The following is a 13406-nucleotide window of genomic DNA, read 5'->3' as shown; positions in this document are numbered from 1 at the left end:
GTTATTCACCAATAGCTGTTTTAAAAGTGGACACAGTGCAATTTTCACAGTTCCTAGGGGAGGTAAGTATTTGTTAGTTTTACCAGGTAAGTAAGGCACTTACAGGGCTTAGTTCTTGGTCCAAGGTAGCCCACCGTTGGGGGTTCAGAGCAACCCCAAAGTCACCACACCAGCAGCTCAGGGCCGGTCAGGTGCAGAGTTCAAAGTGGTGCCCAAAACACATAGGCTAGAATGGAGAGAAGGGGGTGCCCCGGTTCCGGTCTGCTTGCAGGTAAGTACCCGCGTCTTCGGAGGGCAGACCAGGGGGGTTTTGTAGGGCACCGGGGGGGACACAAGTCCACACAGAAATTTCACCCTCAGCAGCGCGGGGGCGGCCGGGTGCAGTGTAGAAACCAGCGTCGGGTTTTCAATGTTAGTCTATGAGAGATCTCGGGATCTCTTCAGCGCTGCCGGCAGGCAAGGGGGGGATTCCTCGGGGAAACCTCCACTTGGGCAAGGGAGAGGGACTCCTGGGGGTCACTTCTCCAGTGAAAGTCCGGTCCTTCAGGTCCTGGGGGCTGCGGGTGCAGGGTCTCTCCCAGGCGTCGGGACTTTAGGTTCAAAGAGTCGCGGTCAGGGGAAGCCTCGGGATTCCCTCTGTAGGCGGCGCTGTGGGGGCTCAGGGGGGACAGGTTTTGGTACTCACAGTATCAGAGTAGTCCTGGGGTCCCTCCTGAGGTGTTGGATCGCCACCAGCCGAGTCGGGGTCGCCGGGTGCAGTGTTGCAAGTCTCACGCTTCTTGCGGGGAGCTTGCAGGGTTCTTTAAAGCTGCTGGAAACAAAGTTGCAGCTTTTCTTGGAGCAGGTCCGCTGTCCTCGGGAGTTTCTTGTCTTTTCGAAGCAGGGGCAGTCCTCAGAGGATGTCGAGGTCGCTGGTCCCTTTGGAAGGCGTCGCTGGAGCAGGATCTTTGGAAGGCAGGAGACAGGCCGGTGAGTTTCTGGAGCCAAGGCAGTTGTCGTCTTCTGGTCTTCCGCTGCAGGGGTTTTCAGCTAGGCAGTCCTTCTACTTGTAGTTGCAGGAATCTAATTTTCTAGGGTTCAGGGTAGCCCTTAAATACTAAATTTAAGGGCGTGTTTAGGTCTGGGGGGTTAGTAGCCAATGGCTACTAGCCCTGAGGGTGGGTACACCCTCTTTGTGCCTCCTCCCAAGGGGAGGGGGTCACGATCCTAACCCTATTGGGGGAATCCTCCATCTGCAAGATGGAGGATTTCTAAAAGTTAGAGTCACCTCAGCTCAGGACACCTTAGGGGCTGTCCTGACTGGCCAGTGACTCCTCCTTGTTATTCTCATTATTTTCTCCGGCCTTGCCGCCAAAAGTGGGGCCTGGCCGGAGGGGGCGGCAACTCCACTAGCTGGAGTGTCCTGCTGGGTTGGCACAAAGGAGGTGAGCCTTTGAGGCTCACCGCCAGGTGTGACAATTCCTGCCTGGGAGAGGTGTTAGCATCTCCACCCAGTGCAGGCTTTGTTACTGGCCTCAGAGTGACAAAGGCACTCTCCCCATGGGGCCAGCAACATGTCTCGGTTTGTGGCAGGCTGCTAAAACTAGTCAGCCTACACAGATAGTCGGTTAAGTTTCAGGGGGCACCTCTAAGGTGCCCTCTGTGGTGTATTTTACAATAAAATGTACACTGGCATCAGTGTGCATTTATTGTGCTGAGAAGTTTGATACCAAACTTCCCAGTTTTCAGTGTAGCCATTATGGTGCTGTGGAGTTCGTGTTTGACAGACTCCCAGACCATATACTCTTATGGCTACCCTGCACTTACAATGTCTAAGGTTTTGTTTAGACACTGTAGGGGTACCATGCTCATGCACTGGTACCCTCACCTATGGTATAGTGCACCCTGCCTTAGGGCTGTAAGGCCTGCTAGAGGGGTGTCTTGCCTATACTGCATAGGCAGTGAGAGGCTGGCATGGCACCCTGAGGGGAGTGCCATGTCGACTTACTCGTTTTGTCTTCACTAGCACACACAAGCTGTCAAGCAGGGTGTCTGTGCTGAGTGAGAGGTCTCCAGGGTGGCATAAGACATGCTGCAGCCCTTAGAGACCTTCCTTGGCATCAGGGCCCTTGGTACTAGAAGTACCAGTTACAAGGGACTTATCTGGATGCCAGGGTCTGCCAATTGTGGATACAAAAGTACAGGTTAGGGAAAGAACACTGGTGCTGGGGCCTGGTTAGCAGGCCTCAGCACACTTTCAATTGTAAACATAGCATCAGCAAAGGCAAAAAGTCAGGGGGCAACCATGCCAAGGAGGCATTTCCTTACACAACCCCCCCCCAAACGAAAGAGGATGAGACTAACCTTTCCCAAGAGAGTCTACATTTTCTAAGTGGAAGAACCTGGAAAGGCCATCTGCATTGGCATGGGCAGTCCCAGGTCTGTGTTCCACTATAAAGTCCATTCCCTGTAGGGAGATGGACCACCTCAACAGTTTAGGATTTTCACCTTTCATTTGCATCAGCCATTTGAGAGGTCTGTGGTCAGTTTGAACTAGGAAGTGAGTCCCAAAGAGGTATGGTCTCAGCTTCTTCAGGGACCAAACCACAGCAAAGGCCTCCCTCTCAATGGCACTCCAACGCTGCTCCCTGGGGAGTAACCTCCTGCTAATGAAAGCAACAGGCTGGTCAAGGCCATCATCATTTGTTTGGGACAAAACTGCCCCTATCCCATGTTCAGAGGCATCAGTCTGCACAATGAACTGCTTAGAATAATCTGGAGCTTTGAGAACTGGTGCTGAGCACATTGCCTGTTTCAGGGTGTCAAAGGCCTGTTGGCATTCCACAGTCCAGTTTACTTTCTTGGGCATTTTCTTGGAGGTGAGTTCAGTGAGGGCTGTCACAATGGATCCATATCCCTTCACAAACCTCCTGTAATACCCAGTCAAGCCAAGGAATGCCCTGACTTGAGTCTGGGTTTTTGGAGCTACCCAGTCCAGAATAGTCCCAAGTAAACCACAGTTCCCTGCCCTATCTGGCATTTGGATGCCTTGATAGAGTGGCCTGCAGATTGCAGAGCCTTCAAAACCTTCCTCAGGTGGACCAGGTGATCCTGCCAGGTGGAGCTAAAGACAGCAATATCATCAAGATAAGCTGTGCTAAAGGACTCCAAGCCAGCAAGGACTTGATTCACCAACCTTTGGAAGGTGGCAGGGGCATTCTTTAAACCAAAGGGCATAACAGTAAACTGATAATGCCCATCAGGTGTGGAGAATGCTGTCTTTTCTTTTGCTCCAGGTGCCATTTTTATTTGCCAGTACCCTGCTGTCAAGTCAAAGGTACTTAGAAATTTGGCAGCACCTAATTTATCAATGAGCTCATCAGCTCTTGGAATTGGATGGGCATCTGTCTTGGTGACAGAATTGAGCCCTCTGTAGTCCACACAAAACCTCATCTCTTTCTTTCCATCTTTGGTGTGAGGTTTGGGGACTAAGACCACTGGGCTAGCCCAGGGGCTGTCAGAGCGCTCAATTACTCCCAATTCCAGCATCTTGTGGACTTCCACCTTGATGCTTTCTTTAACATGGTCAGATTGTCTAAAGATTTTGTTCTTGACAGGCATGCTGTCTCCTGTGTCCACATCATGGGTACACAGGTGTGTCTGACCAGGGGTTAAGGAGAAGAGTTCAGGAAACTGTTGTAGGACTCTCCTACAATCAGCTTGCTGTGGGCCAGAGAGGGTGTCTGAGTAGATCACTCCATCTACTGTACCATCTTTTGGGTCTGATGACAGAAGATCAGGGAGAGGTTCACTCTCTGCCTCCTGATCCTCATCTGTTACCATCAACAGATTGACATCAGCCCTGTCGTGGAAGAGCTTAAGGCGGTTTACATGGATCACCCTCTTGGGGCTCCTGCTTGTGCCCAGGTCCACCAAGTAGGTGACCTGACTCTTCCTCTCTAGTACTGGGTAAGGGCCACTCCATTTGTCCTGGAGTGCCCTGGGAGCCACAGGCTCCAGAACCCAGACTTTCTGCCCTGGTTGGAACTCAACCAGTGCAGCCTTTTGGTCATACCAAAACTTCTGGAGCTGTTGGCTGGCCTCAAGGTTTTTGGTTGCCTTTTCCATGTACTCTGCCATTCTAGAGCGAAGGCCAAGTACATAGTCCACTATGTCTTGTTTTGGCTCATGGAGAGGTCTCTCCCAGCCTTCTTTAACACGAGCAAGTGGTCCCCTTACAGGATGACCAAACAGAAGTTCAAAGGGTGAGAATCCTACTCCCTTCTGTGGCACCTCTCTGTAAGCGAAAAGCAGACATGGCAAGAGGACATCCCATCTCCTTTTGAGCTTTTCTGGGAGCCCCATGATCATGCCTTTTAATGTCTTGTTGAATCTCTCAACCAAGCCATTAGTTTGTGGGTGGTATGGTGTAGTGAATTTATAAGTCACTCCACACTCATTCCACATGTGCTTTAGGTATGCTGACATGAAGTTGGTACCTCTGTCAGACACCACCTCCTTAGGGAAACCCACTCTGGTAAAGATACCAATGAGGGCCTTGGCTACTGCAGGGGCAGTAGTCGACCTAAGGGGAATAGCTTCAGGATACCTGGTAGCATGATCCACTACTACCAGGATATACATATTTCCTGAGGCTGTGGGAGGTTCTAGTGGACCAACTATGTCCACACCCACTCTTTCAAAGGGAACCCCCACCACTGGAAGTGGAATGAGGGGGGCCTTTGGGTGCCCACCTGTCTTACCACTGGCTTGACAGGTGGGGCAGGAGAGGCAAAACTCCTTAACCATGTTGGACATATTGGGCCAGTAGAAGTGGTTGACTAACCTCTCCCACGTCTTGGTTTGTCCCAAATGTCCAGCAAGGGGAATGTCATGGGCCAATGTTAGGATGAACTTCCTGAACAGCTGAGGCACTACCACTCTCCTAGTGGCACCAGGTTTGGGGTCTCTGGCCTCAGTGTACAGGAGTCCATCTTCCCAATAGACCCTATGCGTTCCATTTTTCTTGCCTTTGGACTCTTCAGCAGCTTGCTGCCTAAGGCCTTGAAGAGAGGGACAGGTTTCTTGTCCCTTACACAGCTCCTCCCTTGAGGGTCCCCCTGGGCCTAAGAGCTCAACCTGATAAGGTTCAAGCTCCAAAGGCTCAGTTCCCTCAGAGGGCAGAACTTCTTCCTGAGAAGAGAGGTTCCCTTCCTTTTGCTGTGTTGCAGTTGGTTTCCCAACTGACTTTCCTGTTCTCTTGGTAGGCTGGGCCATTTTTCCAGACTCCAGCTCTACTTTTTCACCCTGTGCCTTGCACTGTGCTCTTGTTTTCACACACACCAGTTCAGGGATACCCAGCATTGCTGCATGGGTTTTTAGTTCTACCTCAGCCCATGCTGAGGACTCCAGGTCATTTCCAAGCAGACAGTCCACTGGGATATTTGAGGAGACCACCACCTGTTTCAGGCCATTGACCCCTCCCCATTCTAAAGTAACCATTGCCATGGGATGTACTTTTCTCTGATTGTCAGCGTTGGTGACTGTGTAAGTTTTTCCAGTCAGGTATTGGCCAGGGGAAACCAGTTTCTCTGTCACCATGGTGACACTGGCACCTGTATCCCTCAGGCCCTCTATTCTAGTCCCATTAATTAAGAGTTGCTGTCTGTATTTTTGCATGTTAGGCGGCCAGACAGCTAGTGTGGCTAAATCCACCCCACCCTCAGAAACTAGAGTAGCTTCAGTGTGGACCCTGATTTGCTCTGGGCACACTGTTGATCCCACTTGGAGACTAGCCATACCAGTGTTACCTGGATGGGAGTTTGGAGTGGAACCTTTCTTGGGACAGGCCTTGTCTCCAGTTTGGTGTCCATGCTGTTTACAGCTATGACACCAGGCCTTTTTGGGATCAAAGTTTTTACCCTTGTACCCATTGTTTTGTGAAGAGGCTCTGGGCCCACCCTCCTGTGCAGGTTTTTGGGGGCCTGTAGAAGACTCTTTACTATTTTTAGTTTTGGTTGTCTCATCACCCTTCCCCTGGGGAGTCTTTGTGACCCCTTTCTTTTGGTCACCCCCTGTTGAAGTCTTGGACACCCTTGTCTTGACCCAATGGTCCGCCTTCTTTCCCAATTCTTGGGGAGAAATTGGTCCTAGGTCTACCAGATGCTGATGCAGTTTATCATTGAAACAATTACTTAACAGGTGTTCTTTCACAAATAAATTGTACAGCCCATCATAATTACTTACACCACTGCCTTGAATCCAACCATCTAGTGTTTTCACTGAGTAGTCAACAAAGTCAACCCAGGTCTGGCTCGAGGATTTTTGAGCCCCCCTGAACCTAATCCTGTACTCCTCAGTGGAGAATCCAAAGCCCTCAATCAGGGTACCCTTCATGAGGTCATAAGATTCTGCATCTTGTCCAGAGAGTGTGAGGAGTCTATCCCTACACTTTCCTGTGAACATTTCCCAAAGGAGAGCACCCCAGTGAGATCTGTTCACTTTTCTGGTTACACAAGCCCTCTCAAAAGCTGTGAACCATTTGGTGATGTCATCACCATCTTCATATTTAGTTACAATCCCTTTAGGGATTTTCAACATGTCAGGAGAATCTCTGACCCTATTTATATTGCTGCCACCATTGATGGGTCCTAGGCCCATCTCTTGTCTTTCCCTTTCTATGGCTAGGATCTGTCTTTCCAAAGCCAATCTTTTGGCCATCCTGGCTAACTGGATGTCCTCTTCACTGGGGCTATCCTCAGTGATTTCAGAGGTGTTGGTCTCTCCTGTGAGGGAACCAGCATCTCTGACTATTATTTTTGGAGTCAGGGTTTGAGGGACCCTGTTCTCCCTAGATAGGATTGGTAGGGGGGAATTTTCCTCCAAGTCACTATCCTCTTCCTCTGAGTTGCCACCCTCAGAGGGGTTGGCCTTTTCAAACTCTGCCAAAAGCTCCTGGAGCTGTATTTTGGTAGGTTGACATGCTGCAGCCCTTAGAGACCTTCCTTGGCATCAGGGCCCTTGGTACTAGAAGTACCAGTTACAAGGGACTTATCTGGATGCCAGGGTCTGCCAATTGTGGATACAAAAGTACAGGTTAGGGAAAGAACACTGGTGCTGGGGCCTGGTTAGCAGGCCTCAGCACACTTTCAATTGTAAACATAGCATCAGCAAAGGCAAAAAGTCAGGGGGCAACCATGCCAAGGAGGCATTTCCTTACAACCCATGTCTGTGATTTTAAACGCAGCTCGTTTTCCTTGAAGGAAGATGGGCTACGTTTAAAAAGAAAAAAATTAAACGTTTCAGTTTCATGTTTTTTAGAGTAGGCAGTGGTCTGCAGGACCACTGCCTGCTATTAAAAAACATTTTTGCATGCATTCACAAAGAGGAAGGGGTCCTTTAGGGACTCCTTCCCCATTTACGAATGGGTTAGCACCAATTTGAAATTGGTGCCAACTGCAATTGTTTTTCAACCACATTCACGATCACAAAACAATCATACATGCCATTTGCATTCGGTATGGCTCCCCGGACACGTCCCTTCCTAATACTGAATCGTAAAACCAAAATTGCTATTCAGTAACAAGTTACCGAATCGCAGTTTGGGCTTTGCACAGCCCAAAAAAGCATTTTTCTAGTCGCAAATGACCCGAAGCATTGAACAATGCTTTGTACATGAGGCCCTTAGTCCACTTGTTTCCTTAGCTTCTAGATCTGCAAAGCTTGGTCACATTAACTGGTGCTGATCTACAGTGTTTTGTGAACTGGCGCACCATGCTCAGAATGTTGTTTAATGAAGAATATTTATTTAGTTCTGTATCTGGTGATCTATTTGAGCATGCATGTCAAAAAGGAGTGAAATTCACTTAATGTTTGCCTTTGTAGCAAACTTGTTTTTCATTGAAAGAACATTGGCTTTTGCATAAAGGGACTGGTTTGTGGAGATGGAGTTATTTAGGTAACATTAATAATCAGTACAGAAAATAAATACCCGCAGTTCAGAAGTCTGGTAGCAGATTCTTCGTTTCCAAGTGACTAATCGCTATTAGTGTATGACTTTTGCACATTTGGACATTCCCGTGATTCTCGCCAGATGTGATAGCAGTAAACAAAACTTTTTTTCTTACATTATGTCCACGATGTGACAAATTGCAGAAACGTGGGAATACTTCATGTCAGTGAACTGTGTCGAAGTGAATTTCTTTCACAATAGGAAACACAGCTTTTTACACCGAAACCCCAGACCTTGTGATTCTGATATGGGACTGTGGACACATTTTAAATATTTTGAACTAGCAAATGTCGAAAATGTATCGGTTGTTTTTACTCCATACGACAGAAGTAATTTTAGGTCCTTCGTGTACATATGAAAAATGTGGTAACAGGCTTTGTTTGCTTTCAGTCTTGAGTATCTCAGTAATTGATTTTTCAGTGCAAACATGGTATAGTTATCAATTTGTCATTAAAAAAAGCTACCATTTCTTCTTCAAATATAGATGACTGGATATGTGAATACCAGATCGTTTATTTAAAATTTCCTCGACCTTAAAGTTACACAGAGGCCCCTCTCTTGTGCCTGAAATTCATTTTTGCTCTCAGGTCTCTTCTGAAGTAGCCCTTCATCTGGTTCAGTAGTCTGTTTTGGAATGATAAGGTACTCTTTTTAAGTCATTTTGAAGGCAAAGTCATAATTTGTTTGGTCTGCAACTTCAAGCCCAAGTGAATAAAACATGGAGGGAGATCCTTCAAAGTCTTGTTTTTTTTTTATATCTCTCCAAGAAGACGTGACTGTCTCCCTTTCCAGGGTCCACGTAAGCAGACTACAAGGGATCCATCTAACCAACATGCCAGCTTTTCTGCTCTTGGGCTGTTCTGAAACTAGTATTTGACCTCCCACTGCCTAGTGCTCGGAAGTGGCCGCAATGTAGCCACTTAGAGCTGTACAACACTTCTTAAACTAGTAAATAAATAAATACATAAATAAAATGAATAATGTGCTCAAATTCTGATTGATGCAGACTTTAAATGAAGAAGTCAACACCCTGCACTCTTTGCCCTGAAGACTGAGCAGCCATATTTCAAAAGTTGGAAATAACAATGTATGCTGGTGTCTCTAACAAGCCAATTCAAAGTGGCAAAGTCAATGTCAATTTCACTGTTTTCTGTTTCAGGCTGTCTCTCTCTTACTATTAAGGGTCATGTTTTATGGACTTACATTCATAAAGTAAAGTCTGTGATGATGAAGAGTAAGGCTCAGTGCAGTGAAGATTATAGGGAAGGACTCAAAGAGTTCCAAAATCTGGATCACTGCAATGGCTGGGGATCTTTTGAACGAGACCAAATTTCTCTAATCCTTTCCACGGTTCTGTATTTCTTCATATTCCTGTAAATATGACGTTAAAAAGTTACACTAATTATCTAACTAAACATATACATGTGTCACGTGGTGTTAACAGATAAAATAAAACATATAGTAGGGTGTCATAGAAAAGAGTCACTGGGAGGACACCACCACCATGGCTACCATTTTTGGAGCTCCATAAAGGGAAGCAGGGAGTGGGCAAATAATGGTCTGCTGAATATAGTTTGCTTAGGATGAAAATTCCTAATGATTTTTATTTCTTTGTGAATGCATAGTGTATTTAAGTGGTCCTTAATGTGGTGTGGCAAAATCCTGGTGGTCTGTGAAGCATCTGCGACTGTTTAGAAAATGAAATATTAACAGATCAATAAAATGCATACAAATAAAGACGCAAAATGTAAAAGTGAAAATTCTAAAATAGTCTGTAAATGCAAAGGAATTTGAAATTGGAAGATACAAATTAAGTTAGTATCCTCTGATTGATTCATGGGAACAGTACGGGAGTGTCAAACAGACCATGGTATGGATGATGAGTTCCTCAAATTAATTTAGAAAATGTCCAAACATCCATTAAAGTTAAGGTTCTGATGTTTTATTTGTGAAATAAAATATATTCTCATTTGAGTATTTATTTAATAACTGCTTGTTTCTGTAATTTTGTGCATTGTTTTGTGGCTTTTATCACTGAAAGTCCCTAGGCCAAGGCCCCCCTCTTCCAGTAAAGACATAGGGCCTCATTATGATTTTGGTGGACCCACCATGGGACCACCAAACTCACTGGGAGGACACCACCACCATGGCGGGGGCTCCCTCCAATTGCTTTACAATGTTCCAGCTGGGCTGACCGGCGGGAACATTGTAGAATATGGCCCGGCGAGGGACAGTGCTACAATATTGGTGTCGGCTCCCTTATGAGTGCCAAGGCCAATACCGTGGTACACAGCACCCTCAGAATGTGCACTGTCTGCAAAGCAAAGCAGAGCAAAGCATACAGTGCTCATTCCAACAGTGCTGGACAGGGGGACCCCATGCCATGGGCAATGGCAGTGCAGGGGCCCCTCTGTGCCCCTTGGCATTGGCTTTCCAACAGCCTCAAGGCACAAACCCTGCCATGAGAAGGCTGGTGGAAAGTTGAGTCGCAATCAGCAAGGCAGCGCTGAACTCAGCCGTCTGACCATCAGGAACCACGTTCCCGGCAGAGACGGCAGTACCCTGGCTGGTCCGCCTGTCAGGATTGTAATGTGGCGGTCAGACTACCACAGTTGTGAGGTCCAACTATCACTGCGAGGCTGGCGGCCCTTGGACTGCCAGCCTCATAACGAGGCCCTTAATGTGGATTCCTGGATTCCCAAAATTATCTTATGGGGGTCACTGGGCTCCATTAACAATTAAGTTGGGGTCCACAGAAGTCAAATGGTTAATGACCACTGGTGTATTTGATTTATGAGATTCAGAGACTATTTTCTTATATAAAATAAACAATAAATATGATTACAAATAAAGAACACATTTTGTAGGAATTATTAATTATTTCTATTTTGCACTTTAATCTGTTCATTTAATATCGCAACAAGACGTAAATTTTGCAATATACTTATACACTGTGCTGATGAAAACTATTTACATTTTTTATAGCTCCAATAAGGATAACCCAAACAGTAATTTTGTGAGCTTGCAAGGTAACATCAGTGCTGCAGCCAAAGTGGAGATAAGAGGGTGAGTGTTTATTCATGTTTGTTTGTGTATAAAATGCTGTTTCCTGGCTAATTCCGATGACTCCCCAGCAATGGTACTGGAGTTAACGCAGACCTCTTCTTGTTAGTTACACATTTATTTTCAAGGGCAAGTAATCTACCTAATGGAATCAGCCACTGTTGATAAAAAAAACAGATTCACCCAATACTTCCATATTCATTCACACTAACCCCACTCCAGAAATAACACTAGCCAAATCACAAATATAAAATAAACTAAAATGTAAACAATATAACATTACCAAGTGATTTTATTAAAAAGAAAACCAACAACAAATATTTCATGACTTTAAATGTCATAAAATAGCAAGGACTCAGTTCTCAATGAAGAAGTGCAAAGGGGAGGTTTTTGCTAAAATATTACCTGTAGAACACTGACATCCTTCTGACTACACTAGGGAGTATCACCTGTAAATCACTAACTACTCCATGGAATATCACATGTAGAACAGTGACACTGTGGTGCCTACACCATGAAATAAGGAGGATCAACAAACCTCTACACCATGAGCTAGATTGGACTAAATGTAGCTCAAATTTATCGTTACATGATTGTGCATATCTTCTCCAGAGTGGGTGTTATTCACATAACTATTAGTTAGTAATAACCCTGTGGCAAAAAAAGCAGCTGACAGAAACACAATTGAGTATATGACTCTGTATGCAAGCTTCAGCTTTTTCAACTTAGGGACCATGTCCAGTGCGGGCTGATAACTAGAGTTGGCCTTGGCAACTCACTGCATAAATCAATAGATTTTAAGTTTGTGATCTGACATCAAATGTACACTCAATCATCACTGAATTTCATTAAGAGGGATTTTTAGTCTCACATGGCTATTGCAAATTTATGATGGTGTCAGCGTAGATTACAATCTGGTTTATAAATGAGGCTAGCACCCAAGAACATTACTCCGCTACCGCAGAAAATACATTGCGTGGTCATCATAAATATTTGTGTCTAATAAAAATAATAAAATCATTAAGACTTATGCCTGGCCTTTAGCATCAATACCTCATACACTGTGCCAGAGTTGAAAAATAGTTCCAAGAAGCCATGTGTAATGATAAACAAAACCTTTTAAAAATATCATTCTCTTAAAATGCCATTAGAACTGGAAAATAATGGAAAATAAAATACCATCAGACCTGCTTACATGACATAGCAGTGTGATGCTGTTAAAAGAGAGGGTGCATCCAACAAATTCTTGGGTGCTGCTCAATTATATCACACCACAAGATTGCTCATTTGTGTTTCATGCTGTGCTCAGTGACACCAGTGGGTTGCTCACCTAAGTGAGTGCCTTACTCAATTATGTGAGTGTGCTCCTGAAATATGGCTTTTCACTTGTCAGTTATGCTTCTGCTGGTCCTCAGTAATGTCAAAGATACTTCTCAAATATATCAGTTGTGCTTCTTCATTACACCTATGACAGTCCTAATTTATACCTCTTTATTTAGATATTTATACAATAAAAATAAAGTGTACAAGGGTAACACCCCCACCAAACATACAGAGATAAGCAATGGCTCTAAATGAATGAACATACTTTGGGAAACCATGTAGGCTGACTTGTAAGTGTATGTAATATGACCCATAGATGGAAATACAGGGGCCTCTGGGCTTTATGGGCCCATATTATTGATTGTGGCCTACAAAATCGAGACATCACTCTGTCAAAACACCTCTCCTCTTGTCCTCCTCCTCACAATCCCCATTGCCACACACACATAATATGCCAAACCAATCCCTCTTCATTAAAAATGTATGAATATTTTCTAGAATAGTGCCTGTGGTACTTCTCATGCAAGTGTGGAACGTCCAGATTATGCTTATGGCACTTCTTTATCATGACTGCATGTTGTTGCTCACTTATGCGGTAGATTCCAAAATCATGTAGTCAACTGCTCAGTAGGGCTTCTGATGCTGCTCATTTATGCAGTGGCTTTGTCAGGTGTGCCACTGTTTTTTCTGCTCAATTAATGCTTTGATATTGCTGTCTAACGACACAGACTTGTCAGTTTATGATACTTCTAATGCTGGTCTTTATGCCTGCTATGAATACTATTAAATTATGCCTGAGGTGTTGCATGGAGTAGTGTTCAATTATCTCTATGATTGTAGTTCATTTATTCACTTGGCCTGGTAAAATTATGTCCTTGCTGCTAAAGAATTATGCCTGTGATGTGGCTCAATTTTTCTGATGCCACTTCTCAATTAAAGCTGCTTTTTAATGATTGTATTATGCCCGCAACTCTGCAAATGCATAGACAACATTTTAGGGCCCCATAGCAATATGAGCTTTCTATGAGTG

General features: G+C 45.2%; 1 protein-coding gene across 1 annotated transcript in view; it reads left to right on the top strand.

Moving 5' to 3' along the window:
• The window catches only part of ITGA8 (integrin subunit alpha 8), a 550523-nt gene that overhangs the window by 396102 nt on the left and 141015 nt on the right, over positions 1–13406 (top strand). Inside the window, exon 23 of the mRNA XM_069211593.1 lies at positions 10976–11056. Coding sequence (XP_069067694.1) covers positions 10976–11056 — 81 coding nt within the window. The remainder of the gene's footprint in view (positions 1–10975; positions 11057–13406) is intronic.

This window comes from Pleurodeles waltl, chromosome 10, assembly GCF_031143425.1.
Source record: "Pleurodeles waltl isolate 20211129_DDA chromosome 10, aPleWal1.hap1.20221129, whole genome shotgun sequence".
NCBI classification, from domain to species: domain Eukaryota; kingdom Metazoa; phylum Chordata; class Amphibia; order Caudata; family Salamandridae; genus Pleurodeles; species Pleurodeles waltl.
The sequence above is the reverse complement of the archived record's forward strand: the minus strand, read 5'-3'. Positions and strand labels throughout refer to the sequence as shown.